Source organism: Myotis nattereri (genome assembly GCF_964212035.1).
Source record: "Myotis nattereri genome assembly, chromosome: 1".
Taxonomy (NCBI): Eukaryota; Metazoa; Chordata; class Mammalia; order Chiroptera; family Vespertilionidae; genus Myotis; species Myotis nattereri.
In genome coordinates this window covers 31,167,846-31,186,573 of record NC_138075.1, presented here as the reverse complement: position 1 = coordinate 31,186,573, position 18,728 = coordinate 31,167,846, and the positions used below count along the sequence as shown (strand labels likewise).

General features: G+C 48.4%; 1 protein-coding gene across 1 annotated transcript in view; it reads right to left on the bottom strand.

Moving 5' to 3' along the window:
* Positions 1 to 11,751, bottom strand: part of SPTB (spectrin beta, erythrocytic) — a gene marked incomplete at its 5' end in the record, with an annotated part of 64,053 nt that extends 52,302 nt beyond the window's left edge. The window contains one exon of the mRNA XM_081086052.1: positions 11,604 to 11,751. Within this exon, the coding sequence (XP_080942178.1) occupies positions 11,604 to 11,751 (148 nt within the window). The remainder of the gene's footprint in view (positions 1 to 11,603) is intronic.
* Between the last annotated feature and the right edge of the window lie 6,977 nt (positions 11,752 to 18,728).

Below are 18,728 nucleotides of genomic sequence, written 5' to 3'. Positions count from 1 at the left end.
GAGGCAGGCTCACTCTCCCCAAGGGCCTCACAGGCTAGCTGAGGAAATCAGACACAAATCCACAAAAGTTAATTTTGCAACCACACAAGAGATAAAGGGCAGTTCACTTTAATAACACAGAAGCTGCCACCAGGTAATATTGGATTGGTTACCAGATAAATGGCACAGACAATAAATGGTTGGGGTCAAAGAGGAAAGAGGTCGTTTCTAATTGGAGTCATCAAGGGGCGTGGGGAGGAGCTCAGGAAGAAAACCGCTTTGGACACAGGCAGAGGAGGAAGGGAGCAGGGAGGCGGGATGCGCCCGCAGAGGCAGAAAAGGACAGCGCTCACTCAGGGGATACTGAGTAGCTACAGGTAGAAAGAAAGCATGTCGAAAACTAGATGTGGCTTTACACTAGATGTGGAAAGCCTTGAATAAAAGGCTAAGTAGTTTAGATTTCATTCTAGAGGCAAAAGGAACCCCTGAAGACGCGGCAGGATTATTTTCTGAAATATTAATTTGTAGGGCTTCCCAATGATAGTAAACAGACAAAGTGTTTCAGCTTAAATTTAAAAAGAAGTGTACAGAATGACAGATCTCAGAGGGAAGGGGGTAGAGGGGATGGGATGAAATTAACCAAAGAACATATATGCATATATGCATAGCTCATGGACACAGACCATAGAGTAGGGAAGGCCGGGGCCTGGGTGGAGGGGGGTACAAAGGGGAGGAAAATGGGGAATAGCTATAATATTGTCAACAATAAATAAATTTTTTAAAAAAAGGATTCTGAGGCACACAAAAGGTTTGAATAAGTAGAAAAGCATGCCCAGTTCTCAAATAGGAAAACCCAATATCACCAAAATATCAGTTTACTCTAACTTACCTATATGCTTAATATTATTTTAAATCTATTTAAATTATGTAACTTAAATTTAGGCCAACTAGAGAAACTGTAAGAAAATTCATTGGGAAAAGCAACTAAAAATAGCTACAAAAATTTTTTTAAAAAAGAAAGGTAATAAAGGGTGAACAATTTTCTCAGGTATCTATCTTTTCTATTAAATATTAAATCACAGAATAAAGTTATAATAATAAAACCGTAGTGCTAGTGTATGAATAGATATAGACACATAGAAATACTCCCAAGTACACATATGCAGTTCCTATCTGATAAAGGTGGCATTTCAAATAAGGAGAAAGACAGGTCACCGGGCAAAGGGTGTTGGCAAAACTAGATAGCCATCCAAGAAAAATTAAATTTTTAAAAAATATATATATTTTATTGATTTTTTTACAGAGAGGAGGAGAGAGGGATAGAGAGTCAGAAACATCGATGAGAGAGAAACATTGATCAGCTGCCTCCTGCACACTACCCACTGGGGATGTGCCCGCAACCAAGATGCATGCCCTTGACCGGAATTGAATCTGGGACCCTTCAGTCTGCAGGCTGACGCTCTATCCACTGAGCCAAACCGGTTCGGGCAGAAAAATTAAATTTATACCTCATACTTCAGGATACATTTCATTTGGGTAAAAAATTTAAATGTATAAAATGAAACCATAAACTACCAAACTTAATGTTTTTTGTTGTTGTTTTTTAAAATAACCTTTGTTTAGGGAATATGACACAAAATCCAAAAGCCAAAAAGTAAAAGACCTACAATTCAACTATATTAAAAACATTTTTGTGTGGGATAACATACCATAGCAAAATCAAACAAAGGAGGAAGCTATCACAAAGGGCTGACCTAGTATGTAAAGAGCACCTACAAATTAATAAGGGAAAAGACCAATAATCCAACAGCAAAATGTACATAGGGATGTGAACAAAGAATTAATAGAGAAAAACCACAAAAGCCTCTTAATTGTGTAGAAAGTTATCCAAACTACTCATAATAGATGTACAAATTAAAAGTATATGTAATATATACACACACACAAGTCTAATACATGGTCCTTAACTAGTTTGAACAAATAAATCATAAAAGACATTTTGAGATAACTGGGAAAATTTGAATATTAAGTGGGTATTAGATTATCTTGGGGAATTATTGTTAATTTTATTAGGTATATTAATGGTGTTTTGGTTAGTTGAAAAATGTTCTTGCTTTTCAGAGATATACACTAGAGTATTAGTGGTAAAATGTCATGATGATCTTCAATTTACTTTAAAAATACTTCAATCCCCCAAATGAATAGCAAATATGGAAAAATATTACCAGTTGTTAAATCTAGGTGATAATTTATTCTACTTTTATCTCTTTTTGTTGTTGTTGTTAATCCTCACCTGAGGATATTTTCCCATTGATTTTTAAGGAGAGTGGAAGAGAGAGGGAGAGACAGAGAGAAGCATCGATGGGAGAGAAACGTTGATTGGTTGCCTCTTGTATGAGCCCCGACCAGGGCCTGGGCTGGGGAGGAGCCTGCAACCAAGGCATGTGCCCTTGACCTGAACGGAACCTGGGACCCTTTGGTCCACAGGCCGACACTCTATCCACTGCGCTAAGCTGACTAGGGTTCTATTTTTTTGTATGTTTGAAATTTTTCATACTAAAAGTCAAAAAGTAAAGTGAAAGTATACCAAGATACCATGTTTCACTTATCAAATGGGCAAAGATCAAAAGGTGTGAAAAAATACCAGTTTGGCAAGGAGGGGGGCGGATGGGAAGTATTCATATGTTGCTGGAGAGGGCAGAAAAGGCAATTTGGCAAGACTGATCAGAATTACACATGCACATAGTTTTGAACCCAGTAATTCCACTTCTAGGAATTTATCCTAGAGATAAAGTTATACATTTGGGAAATAACTTACATACATAACAAGGATATTCATTGCATGTTTTGAAATAGAACAAGATTAAAAACAACCTAAATGTCCACCAAAGGGGGCTGGTTAACTTAAAATTGTATGTCCAACCCTGGCCATTGTGGCTCAGTTGGTTGGAGCATCATCCTATACACTGAAAGGTTTCAGGTTCAATTACTGGTCAGGGCACATGTGGTAGGCAACTGATCGATGTTTCTCACATCAATGTTTCTCTCTCCCCGCTTCCCTCCTCTTATAAAAACAAATTATATGTCCATACAATGGAATACTATATAGCTATAGAAAAGAATGAGGAGGCTATTTATCTATTAATATAAAACAATCTTCAAGATATATTGGGTGGAGCCCAGCCAGCATGGCTCAGTGGTTGAGCATCGACCAATGAACCAGGAGTTAATGGTTCAGTTTCCAGTCAGGGCACATTCCCAGGTTGCGGGCTCAGTCCCCAGTTGGGGCTGTGTAGGAGGCAGCTGATTGATGTTTCTCTCTCATTGATGTTTCCATCTTTCTATTCCTCTCCTTTCCTCTCTTTATAAAATCAGTAAAAACATATTTTTTAAAAAGTTATTGGACAATGATTCTAACTGCCCTGTGTAAATGGGATTGGACAGGGGAGAGGCCAGAGCCAGGGAAACCAGCTCTTAGGTGGCTGCAGAAGTCTCTTGTGAGGTGACATGGCCCACTGACAAATGAACTGTGGAAATGAAATGACAGGAGCTGATTTGAACAATAACACAGAACACAGGTCAACTGGCCCAGCAGGTGACAGAATTCAGAGACCGTAAGACAGAATTAAAAAGGAGTTCAGGGTTTTGATCAAAGAGGCTCAAAAAGCTGGCGGTGGGAGGAAAAATGGGAAGCAGGGTCTCAGGTAAGGCACGGAGGAGGGGAGAATGCAGGTCTGAAGGTCATCCAAGAGGCGCGGTATGCACTGTGATGACTTTAAAACCCTGTGATTTTCGTCCTGTCCTGCCACTTCCTGCTGTATGACCTCCCTCATCGATGAAAGGGCACAGTCACAGTTCCCGCGGCCTCCTTCCGAGTGCCTGAGGGTCAGCCAGATCATCTGGGTAACAGGCACCGAGAACACGGAGCAGCTGAGCAAACACTGAGCACTGTTAGTGGGCGCGCAGGTGGCGGCTGCATGGAAACACTGCGCTCGCTGGGACTGCCGGGCACAGAGGTCGAGATGCCCAGGATTCAGCCTCAGCTTCAGCCTCAGCCTCAGCCTCAGCCCAGCTTTTAGTGAACAGAGAGAATTTCTGGAGAACCCACTGATTTGCTAGAAGGGATCGATTCGCTTTCCCAGGCCAGGAAGCAGAGCTCCACAGTTCAGGGTGAAGAGGCATGCGGTCAGCAGGTCGGCGCTGTTCCGCAGGCGACTTCTCCACAGGCCGCCAGAGTTGGAAAGGCCTGAGCATCATCTGGTTCCAGCCTCTCACTTTCCAGTGAGGAGACAGAAGCCCCGAGGAGCCAATGTCACCGAGTGAGGGGAAGCCCATGACAGTAGCAGGAGGACAGAAGAAGCACTTTGCTGGGACGGACCATTTTCTCTTCCACACGGCCACCAAGCTGGCTCACACTGCCACCTTCTTCCTGGACCACTGTGCCTCCTCCCCACAACCTGTTCTCCCACTGAGGTCAGAGTGACCTTTAAAACCCCTAATGCAGTGGTGCTCAACCTTGGCTGCACATTAGAGTCACCTGGGAATCTTTTTAAAATCCTGATTTCTGGGCCTCATCCTCCGGAAATTGTTTCTTTGGGAGAGAGATAGAAACATCAATGATGAGAGAGAATCACTGATTCTCCTGCACACCCCACAAGGGGGATCGAGCCCACAACCCGGGCATGTGCCCCGACCGTGCGGGAAGCCACCCATTGCCCATACTATCATGAGAGTGCACCAAGGAACGTGGAAGGCTGATGGACCTTGGGTGTTAGCAGGGCTAACACCAAGCACCATTGTTCTGTTGAGATAGTGGTGACTCGAAGCAATTTCCTGACCTAATAGCCTCAAAGTAAATGTTTACTGAACCTTACTGAGCTCTACTGATCTTTATTGACCATAGAGATGGTCTGTCTGCTACCTGTTTGCTATGCTTTACTGAGGGCAAGATGTGTATCTAAAATTGAATGAAACGTGGATAAGGCCAGGTTTCAGTGTGCCTCTCCAAGAGAGAGGTCTCCACCTGGCCCTCCATGCCTTCCAAATTCATATTTCTTGTATAGTATTTTCATTTGTGCATCGGCCCCTCCTTCAGACCCTAAACCCCTGCCGCAAAGGTTGTGGCCCGGCTGGGAATTGAACCGTGGTTGATGCTCAACCACTGAGCCACGCCAGTTGGGTCAGCCACTCCTTTTGAGTTTCCTACTACTTCCTGCCCGGACCCTGAAGACAGCCATAGCCTATAAGGGCCCCTGCATTGTGGCTCCTGCCTGCCCCTCCTATCTCCACCCACTATTCCCCTCATGTTCAAACAAGCTCCAACTCATCCTTGGATGACTTATCAGCTATAGGTTATGCTATAAACTCACAGTTCTCAGTAAGCGTTCATTGCATTATCATGACTTGTCATTATGCACATGTCTGTAGGTCTAGAAGCACATGTGATGATTTTATCTCCTTCCTTCTCATTAGACTGTACGATGAGATTCCTTGGTTGATCTAGCTTCCAGAGTCTGAAGGCCAAAGGGTTTGGAGGCAAAATGCTCCCAGAGATTTGGCTGCTACCAAGCCTCCCTGTCATTCTCCCTCAGTGACACGATTAAAAGGGAAAATGAACAATTGCTACAGATGCTCTGAAAACACCACCTCTTTGGCCGAGCAGCATGCACGGGGCCCATTGCAGGGGGTGAGGGGAGTGGGTGCTGGCTGCTCCCAGGAGCCGTGAGCACAGCCAAGGCCTGGAGCCAGAGCCTGCCCTTGGGAACGGAGCCGACGGCCCACAGGAATGTCCCGAAGATGGAGGAGGCTATTGGCGTGGCTCACTCACTGCACCGCATGGGGAGGGAAGAGTCTTATTATTAACCTCGGTGCATTAATATTTGATCCAGCGTCTCCACGATGACAGTCATCCAGAGAAAGGGAGCCTTTGTTCTGACAGCTCTTATCAAGAGGAGGGGCCACGGGAGAGGTGTCATGTGCTGGGCAGGACCACACAGTGCAGGTGGCGCACTGGCCTCGCTTGCAGGGCTGTCTGCACAGGTACCTGGAGGTTTATCTGCACAGTGGCCTATCTAGGGGAAGGAGGGAAACTCACAATGGCTGACCTCCAAGAGGAAGCTGCTGAGCCAATTTTCTTCCTTCTGACAGTAGTACACTGGAATGATGGTTAATAATTTTAGATATTTCCGTGAATAGTATATTTTCTCAAAATATAGTCTCTAAATGAAACTCCATTTCACGTTTTGAAATCTGACAAGAAAACACTTTAAAAAGACCTCTCACTAATGACACCCTCTCTGTTCTCACATGTAGCGTAAGAGAGACATAAGGACCAGAAACACCGGATGCCTTGGTCGCCAGCAGCTGCATCCGAATTTATCGACTTCACGGGCTGCCAAGAAGCTGCTGGTCCCCACCACCTGCCACCACAGTGTGGGCAAGCCCTGCCCTCTAAAATAAGTCACTCACCCTCTGGACATGAAACCATTCTCAGGCAACTTGGGCTCATGTCATCCTGGTACAAGTGGGGAAAGGAGTTCAGGGAGGGGCTCAGCATCATCATTTGCCACCAAAGTCAGGAAGGAACCCAACGACGCTCTCCAGAAAGTTCCTGGGGAGCCAAGGTGGGTGGGCAGGGAGCAGCAGGGTCTGAGAACCACGGTCCTAAGGCTCTGAGGGAACACCTGTCAATCACAGGACTTGACCTTGGGGTCTGGGCACAATGGGTCTGGAAGGTGTTCAAGGTTCAAAGTGGCAGCAACTCCGTGACTCAGAGCACGGGACGCAGCTTGCAGTGCACCTGCTGTCCTTCTGCGTTCTCTGAACTGTCCTCGACCAACCTCGCCACTCGGCCTCGGCTCATTTCTAGTAAAAAGGCCACAAAGAGAGAACGCAGCAAGGAAGCACATCTCTAGTTTGAAGCATCACTTGGGTTCCAATTTTGAGTGGGCTACACGAGTTGGTGCACTTTGTTGGAAAAGGGGAGCTCTGTGTCGTTTGTCCCTCAGTAATTGTTCAACAGGCGGAAGAGGAGGAGGAAGGGCGTGTCTGGCCCTCCTTCTTATAGGCCTTCTCAGGCGGCCCTGGGCTGCAACCTTCCAGAGGCCTCTGTGCAGCATGGAGCTGGGATGCCAAGCTGTGTGCAAGTGTGAGGCAGGGGGAGCAGGAGGGAGGAAGGAGGGAGGAAGGGAGGGAGGGGAGAGAGGCTGGTGCACAGGGTTTCTCTTTTTGGGCGCCTTTCTGTGGCACTGCTCCTCTCCTAGCTGGACCACGTCTGCCCTGAGCCACTGGGGTACACAACCAGGCGTGAGGAGGTGTGCAGGCAGGCGGAGGCCTCCCCTGGGATGAGGAGAGAGCGCACAGAGGGCGGGCATTCTGGCTGGGAAAGTCCCTTGCAGCCTGCAGTGCTCCTTCCCTCCTCCAGGTGCCACAAATGTTTACCGAATGGCTGCCAGTATGAAAAGGGGAGGGACAGGCAGGGGGTGTGACAATGAGATGACTCTAGGAGGCACTGAGAGCTTTTCTACTGTAGCACTAAGGCTGGAACCTTTTGGAGGGATAGGAATTTGGCCTGTTCAGCTGCTCCCTTCCTCTAACCTTTCAAAGCAGATCCAAAGAGTGGCCTGTCTGGGAAGGTGCCACAACCATCAAAGCAGAGGACAGCTCCCTGTTCAGGAAGAAACCTCATGGCCACTCACCACAGAACCTCAAAAAGTGCTGCCAGCTTTAGAAGCTGACATTGAGAGCTAACATCTGCCCAGGGAACCTACTGGGCAAATATTCCTGCTGGGCTCCCAGGCCTCCCCTTGGCATTGCCAAGGTCAAATCGATCTTCTCCCAGGAGCCTTCTGTAGCCTGTTCCATCCCACTTTCCTGAACCCATCTCACTTCCACTTTAGCCAGGCTGATCCGCAGTTTCGAATCCAGAGTAATTCATTCTGGAGAGGTCAATGTGGTGGTTTCCACACCGAGTAGCCAGATGGCTCATTAATTCTGGCCCAGGAAGGGAGCGCTGGGGATGATCAGGGAGGCGGAAGAGGGGCTGCTTCCTTTGGGGCTGAGAGGAAGTTAACTGAGAGGCAGGAAAGATGGAGTCCGGTTAACCAAATTCAAGTCTTCCAGCTACAGGTCACTAAGCAGAGACGGACTCACAGGAGGTGCTATACCAGGAAGAGCACTTAACAAGCTCATCCTCTGGTTCCTTGGGCCGATGGAAGAGACACACAGCTGGGATCCTGGCTGCTGGCCTTGCTGAGAAAGTTCTCACAGCACGGGGTTTCATCCTCAGGGGCACTGGGTCTCTGGGGACGAAGCCGAGCGCTCCAAACACAAGCGTCAGCCTCATTTCCCCAGTCCCTGGTTCTTTTCTCCAACCCAGGCCTTCTAAGAAAAAAGAGGGGTAAGAGGGAAGAAACTGGCCCTGGAGCAGGCCAAGGTCACTGGGCCAATGAATGAATTAATGATCTTGAATGTCTGAAGTTGGTAGAAGAGAAAGGACAGAAAGATACTAAGGTTTCCTATAAATACAAACATTCATTTGCCTAGTATTTTATTATTAATAAGAAGCTTTCATAAACTTCCTCTTATTTGATATTCACAGCCTTGGCAAAGCACTGCTGTCCTGATCTTATGAAACAGGAAATGGATCCAGCCGTCCTCCGTAGCAGTAGCATTAGAGGTAGAACCAGGGCTTGGATCTGGGACTTGTGACATTTACCCAGGACCTTCAATTTCAGAAAGAAAAGGCCAGGCCAACCTTGCCACATATACCCACAAAGCAGATCACCACCATCTTATAAGAAACACAGAACCAAGCACCTTCCTTGCCCTGCGACTCTTAGGCATGGGGGTGGCCGAGCAACACACTGAAATGATGAGAACCACAGGTAGCTTCTGCTGCCTGAGCCTCTTTGGAAAGACTGACCCCTGCCTATTCTGCCCAGGCAGCTCCAAAGACAGTACTGAAGAGAAAAATGTCAACAAGTTAAAACTGGGGAGACTGACATTTCCTTTCTCTGCTCTGCCTACCCTCCTGAATGGGTCCATTGGCCATTCTACTTTGGACCTTCTCAAAACTTTAGCTTCTCCCAAATTCACTCAGAGTGGACTCTTAGGTTTTTGTTTTAAAAAATCTTGAATGGACCCCAAACTTCCATGATTATTTGTTAGCCAGATGTTCTCTTCTTTTCTCTCTCTCTTTTTTAAAAAAAATATATTTTATTGATTTTTTTACAGAGAGGAAGGGAGAGAGATAGAGAGTTAGAAACATCGATGGGAGAGAAACATCCATCAGCCGCCTCCTGCACATCTCCTACTGGGGATGTGCCCGCAACCCAGGTACATGCCCTTGACTGGAATCAAACCTGGGACCTTTCAGTCCTCAGGCCGATGCTCTATTCACTGAGCCAAACCGGTTTCGGCTCTTCTTTTCTCTTTTTAAAAAGAAATATATTTTTATTGATTTCAGAGAGGAAGGGAGAGGGAGAGAGAGAGAGAAAAACATCAATGATGAGAAAGAATCATTGACTGGCTGCCTCCGGCATGCACCCTACTGGGGATCGAGCCCACAACCCGGGCATGTGCCCTGACCAGGAATCGAACCATAACCTGGTTCATAGGTTGACTGAGCCACGCCAGCCAGCTGAATTGTTAAGGTCCATGCAACTCTGCACACCGTGGTTCCTCTCTCCCGGGTAGGACATTCAGGTTCTATGGGAGATAGGTGAGGAACAGGCCAGGCTGGCGGAGACTCTTTCCTGATCAACACATTTCCACTAGTTTCCCGGGCTGCTCATCAGACCTGGTTATACCTATAGGCCAAGTGGACAAACTCATAGCCTATCCGCCTGTCAGAGTCATGTGCACCCTTCATTCCCAGCCCAAGCCACTTCCTCCACAAACAGGTCCTTGATCCTTTCTGCAGCTCTTCCTTTGCTCTTTCACTGCTATTTAATTAGGTGTCTTTCCTACGGTTCTTCTCTATCGTGCTAATTAATTATGATCATCATTCATTTTCCCTAATAGGTCAGAAACTCCTTAGAGACAGATACTATGTAGAATTCATCTCTGTGCTTCCCCCTCCACTCTCATGCCTGGCCAGGGGCTTAGCTCTGCATGTAGTAGGAGTTCAATAGATAGTTGTTAAAATGGAATTTGCCTTAGTTTCTTAAAAAACAGGGTGTATGTGAAATGGATAAAATGGTCCCCGCACGAAAGACAGTCCCATTCCTCAAAGGTCCTATGTCAAACCTTACGGAATATGGTACCCCTCTCCCTCCAGCCACACCACCAGGGTCACTGCAGCCAGATCAGCCAGCACGAGATATAAAGAAGGCACAACCAGACCGGCAAAGGCAAGGGTTCTGAGTTCGGTTATATAAAGAGGTTAACATTACATAAGCAAAAGCAAGGGGCTGGTGCTCTTATATGTCCGCAAGGAAAACCAAGGAAGGATTTTGTGAGGGAGGGGTGGTGAAGAGGCAGTGAAGGAAAAAGAAAGGGAGTTTCCTGCCAAGAACAAGGACACAAAGGGGGATAGCCGAGACCTGAATGGATTCCCCACCAGGACAAGAGAATGAGACACCACCCATTCCTTGTATGGGGACACACAGACACTCCTGAGGGGAAAGGTCATTATGGTCTCAGAGGGGCCTAGGGCCCGGCTTCTGCCTCAAGGTCAGCTTATGTCCCAAGGGCTGTGGGAGCAGAGGGAGGGAAGTTGGAAGAGTACTAGCATGAAAGTCAGATAAAGCCATGAGCAGTAGGGGTGGTGGGAGATTCCATCCAGAAAGTACCTGTGGGAAAGTCTTATCCGTCTTACAAGGCAGAAGATGGGAACCAGCAATGAGGGAGGGAAACAAGTCAGATTTGGGCCCATCACTGGTAGAGCAGGTGAAACAGTCCACCCCTACACTACCCCATAAAACTCAAGCTCTTTCACTGGCCAAGGACCGAGGTTCAGAATATAGCTCCCCTGGGCCAGGCTCCAGGGAGGCAGTGTGCATGGGGGTTGTTGGGGCGGGGGGGGCAGAGTGGTAAGGGGAAGGAATCTTAAGAATCAGAACTCAGCCAGCAAGGGGAGGAAATCTATTCTGAACCTGCTAAGTAAAAATCTAATTTAATTCCAGTTTCAGGATAAGAGGTTTAGTCCAGAAAATCCTCCTTTTCGAGGCAGTGTGGGAGGATGTTATCTGTTCTCAATTTTCTATCAAATCGCTCTTTCCCTTCGGGACCACAGAGAGGATATGGTCGTTCCTCCATCCAGGCCCAGGCAGGAGACTGAGGTGCATACGGAGGCCCCACACGCCTCTGCCCGGCTGTCCATCCCCTCGGACACTTCTTTGCCCAGACTTTCTCTTACTTCTGACTGTGGCCACAGGTCATGCAAGACACAGGCAGAGGGCAGGGCCCACTGGCACCCTCTCCCGCCTGGGAGGAAGTGCAGGACACGTGGAATGGAGGCTGCCTGAGCCTGCGCTCTCTCCCCAGGAGGCCCAGCCTCTCTGAGCCATGCAACCACGTCTCCATCACGGCCCTGCCAGGGCTCACGTCAACGCACACAGAGGATTCACCACAGACAAGGAGGCGAGTGAACCTCCCCTACCCCCCATAGCCCCAAACGGTACCTGCCAAGGCCTTGATCCGGGACCTCTCAAAGAGCCTGGCCGAGCTGTTGTCATTATCCAGCTCATCATCCGGGGCATCCCAGCGGGCATTGATCCGGCTGTACGGTGGCTGGTTGGCCACGTTTTCAAACTCCGTGGCTGATGTCATGTCAGCAGGCTCTCAGCAGCTACACCTGCCTCAGTCTTCATGGAAGAGTCCCTGGGGGGGACAACAACACAGTCAGGGGCTAGCTCTCACCCCCTTGGACTTTTTCTCAGGGGGAACTTATTTGGAGCATCCAACAGGAGTAGATCCTTGTGGGAGCAGCACGCAGTGCCATCTGCCTGGCCATGCTTCCTACCCGGGTCTCTGGCTCCTTGGATATAAAATATTGCAGCAGCAGCAGCAGCAACAGTAACAGCGGCAGTGCCGGCGGGGACAGAGAGCTGATGCAGCAAGGGTCAGGATGGCCAGCAGGTGGAGACATCAGTCGCAGCAAGCCCGCTTCCTCCAAACCCACCGCCACTGCTGTGGAGCCTGAGGCTAGCGGGACAGGCTGGGCCTGGGGCCAGGACCCAGCCTGGGGTGGGGGAAGAGGAGAAGAGGGGAGAAGCTGGAGGTTGCCTGAAGCTTACTCAAACACGAACCAGTGGGAAGAGGGATGAATGTGAGCTTCTGGATGCCATTGGTGTCAGCAGCCCTGGCAGCTGTGCTGGGGGAGGTTTACTCCTCCCAGAGGCTGCCCAAGAGTTCTTTCCCAGCTGCAAATATTCAGAAAGCTGAGCTCTGGTTTTGCCTGCTCTGAAGTGCAACCAGGTGCTCAGACAAGGTCTCCTGTTGAATCCCAGGACAGAACAAGGAGCCCATATGAGCCTGCTGTTCTATCAAAGCCATCAGCATGATGGGGTGGTGGTGGTGAGGGGATCCCATGGACAATGGAGCTGTGTGTGTTCATCTATGCAATCAGCATGGTCATTAGGAGCCCTGGATATTCATTCATTCATTCATTCATTCATTCATTCATTCATGAATTCAAATATGTACCAAATATGAGGTGGCAGGCACTATACTAGACAATTATGAGCAAGACAGAAAGGGCCCTGTCCTCATGGACCTTATATTCAGGCAGCAAGACAGACGATTAAATAAGCAATTACAATGAGTGTGATGGGTGCCAGCCACCATTGGGAAAGAACAGGAAAGGTGGGGGACTCGTGGAAGCACTGGGTGTCAGGGGAGGAGAAGTTTAAGCTGATTCCTAAAGGAAGCTTGGAGGCACCCGTGAAGGGGTATATGGAAAGGGATGAGTCTCAACAAAGGGAAGAAGGAGCAGGAGCAGTTCTGAAAGTGAGGAAGAACATGGCAAAATTGGAAGCCGTGCCATGTAACTAGAGGGTGAGGGCCGGGTCAGGGAGGAAAGTGGGACAGGAAGCTAGAGGCACTAGGCTAGGTCCTGAATGTCTGAGGCCTTTGGAAAACGATTAGCTTTCCTTTAGCCTTAATTTCCTCCCCTGTACTTGCTATTCGGTCATCTCCCCAGGGACCTTAAAGGACTCCAAGGTCAAGTCTGTAAGAGAGGACAGGGAGCCCAGAGCCTTCGAGTCCAAGAGAGCAAAGGGAGGCGGGTGGGGAGGCTGCAAGGCGGACAGATGACACGTGTCTACAACTAGTGAGCTGTCAGGTAAACCACTCCCTCACGAATATATGCACCACACAAATACACACACATGCACTCATATTACAAACACAGACACACTCTCCAACATAGACACTCACCCACCCAAGCAGGCACGCATTTGAAGAAGAAGTGAAGCAAGCTCACCAATCCAATCATAACTGCAGGGCTAAAACCCTTGTTTTCCTGACAGATTCACTTCATAGCCTTTTTCCCACTGTGATTAATCAATCCCACCACATCCCTTTGAGGTGAGACATGAGCCAGAATTATCCACTCTAATTGCACAAGGGAGAAAACCACGCCTACTGCAATGAGGCCTCCCCAAGGTCATCTAGGGAATGACTGCCGTGGCTGGGACCACAGGCCAAGCTGCAGCCAGTTCACCCCCTCGGCCAGGCGGATCCTAAGGAAACAAGTAGGAAAAGAACATGGTACATGGGGACAGAGGGCATGCCCCAGCGTCCAGGACTTGACAGAGGTGTTTGCTACTCAGGGAAGGGAAGGTGGAAGGTGGAAAAGCCAGTCATTGCCCCAAACACACATGCCCTACGATGCCAGGCCTGCATCCAAGAACAGCCCTGTCCTTTGGGAAAACCTACCATCTTCTTCAGATGCACACGCTACTTCCACGGCTGGCATTTCCCACCCAACTGGCTGGGCCAAGGGAGTTGGGAAGGAGTCCCAACTCCACATGCCTTTCCCCACTTTCCTGCAGGGGCACTACAGCTGGCTCTGAGCGGGAGAGGGACTGACAGGCCCAGGGACCCAGTACCGAGAAGGCTGAGCTGCCAGATGCAAGAGGCAAGGTGAGATCAGATCCTGCGTGCAGGAGGTAACCGGACCCTGGCTCTCCTTGTCTTGGGCTATTTTTAAGAGTGGCCGCGAGAGGCCCAGGCCACGGGGCTGGGGGAGTGAGATTACCTTCGCCGTGGCTCCGTAAATAAGTCTGCCCCAGAAAGATGAGCCTGAGCAGGCAGCCCAGCGGCCCAGCATTCGAGACAAGATTGATGGCCCCGGTGCAGAAGAGCAGCCACTAGACAGCAATTCATCCTGCTTAAAATCGCCATGCCTCCTGCGACTGCGGCTCAGGGAAGGCAGCAGCCAGGCAACGCTCTGCCCGGAACGTGAAAAAACACACGTGTGTCTAAATATATAAGCCTAGAGTTTTCTTTCTTTGCTTTCGTATTTTCTAGCAGGGTCAGGTCCCTGAAGACAAACACCAAGGAAAGAAGATTCAGAAACTAAAGGGAGGCCCTCTTCTTCCTGCACCCCACCCCCCACCCCGCTGTACCCACCCCAGTGGCCTGCCCAGATGGCATTCCATCAGAGCCAAGAAGGTGTGTGTGTGTGTGTGGGGGGGGGGCATAGTGGCAACGGGAGAATCTTGGAGAATTTACGTGTGAGCAGCAGAAAATAAGAAAATAAAAAAACTACAGATGGTTATTCTAGAAAACCAAACCAAAACCATACACACACACACACACACACACACACACACACACACCAACCACAAAACCTCGATGCCTGAAACCAAATTTAACCCAATGTCACTCATGTCTATTTCCATTATTATCAAATTGTTCCTCTGAAGGCCTCGCAATAAAGAAGCCATCAGGATGGGAAAGAATAGCATATGTTGGGGGCTCATAGTGGGGATAACTAACCCAACGGGGAGTCATGGAAATGACATCTAAATTGATATCTGAGGGGAACATGGAGACGAGCTGAGCTGGTCACGTCTGGAAGGCTGTCAGTCATCTGGGGATCTAGAGTGGCCCTCTGAGTATGAAGGGCAGCAAGCACATGGCTAACAGTAGACCCCACGCTGTACCTCACTCCCCTGCCATGAAACCCAGGGAACAAAGGCCTAAGGAGTAGTTCCTTGTTCAATCACTTCCCAATTCACCCCCAAGCTTCCAAGAAGTCCTCATAACCTGTCAGTATCTGGTCAGCATCTGGCCTGTGTCCACGAAAGCCCACCTTTCCCGCCTGTCTACCTGCCTGTCTAGCAGCTGGGCAAGCCTGTCTCTGAATGCAGAGTCCCTCACCCGGAGAGCTCTGCCAGCCTGATCCCTGGTTATATCCTGGGCAGGATGGGTCCCTAGAAGACTTGCCCACAGCTCAGTACTGAAAAGCTCATCTGACTGCACGGGGCACCCACTGGCAGAAGGAGCACCTGCTTGGTTAGTAGATTTCACAACATCACTGACGAAACCCACAGCTCCACCCTTCCCACGTGTGCCCAGGAACCCATCCGCTTCTGAGATCAGGTGTTAGGCCTCAGAATCTCAACCTCCTGTGCTATGCCCAGTTAATCCCCGGGCGGCTGGAACCCAAGAAGCGGCTGCAGTGGCAGCTGCTTTCAGCCGGTAGGGTGCTGCCGCAGCCCTAGCTAGAACTCATCTCGGCCCTCCCCACAGTGCTGAGCACAAGGGGATGGATGTGCTTCTCCTCCCTGTCCCATCTCCTCTTCTCTGGGCCACACAAATGTGTGAAGCAACAAAGCCCAGTCTACTTCAGGCGTGGGAAACGGGGCGGCGGGGGAGGGGGTGTTGAAGGGGGAGGGATACAGGGTGATGCCGTTCTGCCTTATCAGGGTCACAGGTGGAGGCTGTTGCAATAGCTTGGACACCATCTTCCTTAGAGAATTTAGACCCATTCTACCTATGTTTTCTCTCTCGCTGTGAGGTTTGACCCCCTACCTGCTGTCTATTTTGTACTGCCCCCAAACCTGCTTTTTAAATATATTTTGGTACTATGACAACCCAGGTCAGGAGATTAAACCCTGAAGTTTCTCCAGTGACTTTTCTGCCAATGCCTTTGTAACGCACATTCACAGACACCTCAAATAGTCAAATATATAAGCACTCACTAAAACGGCATGAGAGAATGAAACAATGAATATTGAATAAATAAATAAAACCAGCAAGAGAGCCAGTGAGATGCCCAGTAGATTTTCAGAGTACTCTAAACCTACCTCCAGCCTTACCCTCCTCCCTACCCCCAAGCTCTAGTCTGGCACCTCCCTCCGTCTACCAGACATCTCTACCTAGAGATTACAGCTCAGTCTCAATATGGCTAAGACTGAGCACACGGCTCCCAGGACAGGAGAATAAGGGGGTTTCAAGAACATGGGTGACAGAGAGGCCAGGTAAGCACACCCCCTGGGGGTGACCTTTCCAGCAGATGGACATTACCTCCAGTGCCTGGACCAAGCCGCGTCCCCTCCCTCCCAGAGCACACTCTGCTTTTCTAGTCGGTAGTTCCCATCCCGACCTGCCTGGCTCCCAGGTCACCAGTGGCAGGATGTGGTTTGGGTTTTTTAAAGTCTCAAGATTCCTATCCATGGCTGCCACCATGAAGGATCCCCATGCATTTGCAAGGTCCTGGTCATCCTAGCTCACTGCCGTTTGGTAAGGCCTTACCCAGACCCTTCAGCTCCAGTTTCTGTCACCAGGCAGGGACTTCAGGCACACATGTCACAACTTGTCCCCTCCTCATGGAAAAATCTCTTACTAAGAACCGGCTCTGGTTATGCTGCAGCTGCTGGGATGGGGGTGAAGGGTGGGATCATGGCCCCAACATTTCTTACAGATATTTGGCTGGGGAACAGGTGCAGCTCAGCTCTGATACAGGGATTGTTCCATTAGCCCTCTATCTTAATAGCACCTATCAGTGCCTCACGTTCTACACAGAGGCAAATGTCCGCTGGGAATGATTTGAGGAGACAGGAGAGGTGATATTCTTAACATACGTACATAGTTTTCAAAGACCAACCTCTACTGGGCTCAATATCTCCATTCACAGAAAGCTACTACAATCCTGTAACTTTTCTTCTCTCTCCCAACTCACTTCTTTCAAAGATAGACACTGACTCCACTCTCCAAGTAAGTAACAGTCTATGGTAATTGAAGTGAAAATTGATGTCCAATTTCTCATCTTCCATGAAGACTTTTCCAGGATGCCCACTGTGACCTCTCTCTTCTCTGATGAAAACTGCACAGGGGGCCAGTGACATCTTAACATTGGAAGTGATCAAGAATAGATCAAAATAATCACTGAGATATTTTTAATGAAGTAACTGATTCAGAAAAGATCATGAAAAACAACAACTACTAGATAAGAGGTTGATGGGAGCTAAACAATAGAACCAAGTTCCCAACACTTGAATTCATTGATGAACCTTAGTATCACTAAGAGCAGAAGAGCTAGATACGGTACGTCTCCTAATATGATGCAATACAAACAACGTTGAGATCAATGACATTCTTGCCAAAAAAAGGTGAACCTCAATCTGATCAAGTCTTTAGAGCTAACTTCCCATTTATAGGAATTATAGGATATCAAGAGACAACTTAAATGACAACATAAAGAATCAAACAAATCCAGAATGTGGGACATTCTGCAGACAACTGACTCCATCTCTTTGACAAGTCAGTGGCATTAAAACACACACACACACACACACACACACACACACACACAGAGAAGCAGAAAACAGTAGGGACTGCTGTAGATCAAAAGAGATTTAGAAAATGTAATAGCTGAATGCTTTGTGTACCCTGTTTGGATCTTGAATTAAAAATAACTATCAAGAAACACTTGTGAGACAAACAGGTAAATCTGAATACAGCTTGGTCTAGGCACTGCTGGTGATGTCCACTTGCTGGAAAGGTCACCCACAGGTGGAATGCTGGGCCTCCCCCTGCCTAGACTATAGGTTCCTTGTAGGCAGCAGCCATGTGTGTCTTATTCATTTTTGTATGCCAGTGCCAAGCACTGGGCTTGGGACAGATAGGTACTCAAATATTCTCCTCCTCCTAGAGACCTGAGCCCAAATTCTGGATTCTCTTTAAACCCCTCTGTCCCACCACACATCTTGATCCATGCACTGCCCATTCAGTTTTCTCACTTATGTGTAGTGAGCACTTATTTAATATTTACTCATCACTAAGGCCAGCCACTGTGGCTCTGTAAAGTGTCTTCCATTCATCATTCCTTTATGTTCTAAAGCTTCCACTTCACTCCAGGTTCTTACCGTTCCCCACCTGGACTTGTGTAACGGCCCATCTCCGTACATGCTCAGTCTCTTCGATCCATCCTCAGAGTGACACACTTCTGCTCCATGAGCTTTCAGCAACAGTGTCGCACAGTCTAATCCAAGGCCCTACACCATTCGGCGCTGAGCTCATGTTCTCTCTTACGCTAACTCTGCTCCAACCAGGAGGGTCCAAGTGTCCCCCATCCCCACTGTTGTGTCATGTGCTTCTACAACTTTGTGTCACATCCCATATGCTGAAATGTAGGTACCTCTCCTCTTTCCTTGCATTTTAAAATAAATACAATTTGCAAACATTTAGAAACACAATATTTAACATTTTCCTAGAATCTGAGTGAGGTTGCCTCTCCTCTCCTATCTAACCTCATGGATCCTTCATTGCCTCTGTGGCCTAGTGAAGGGGGCAGT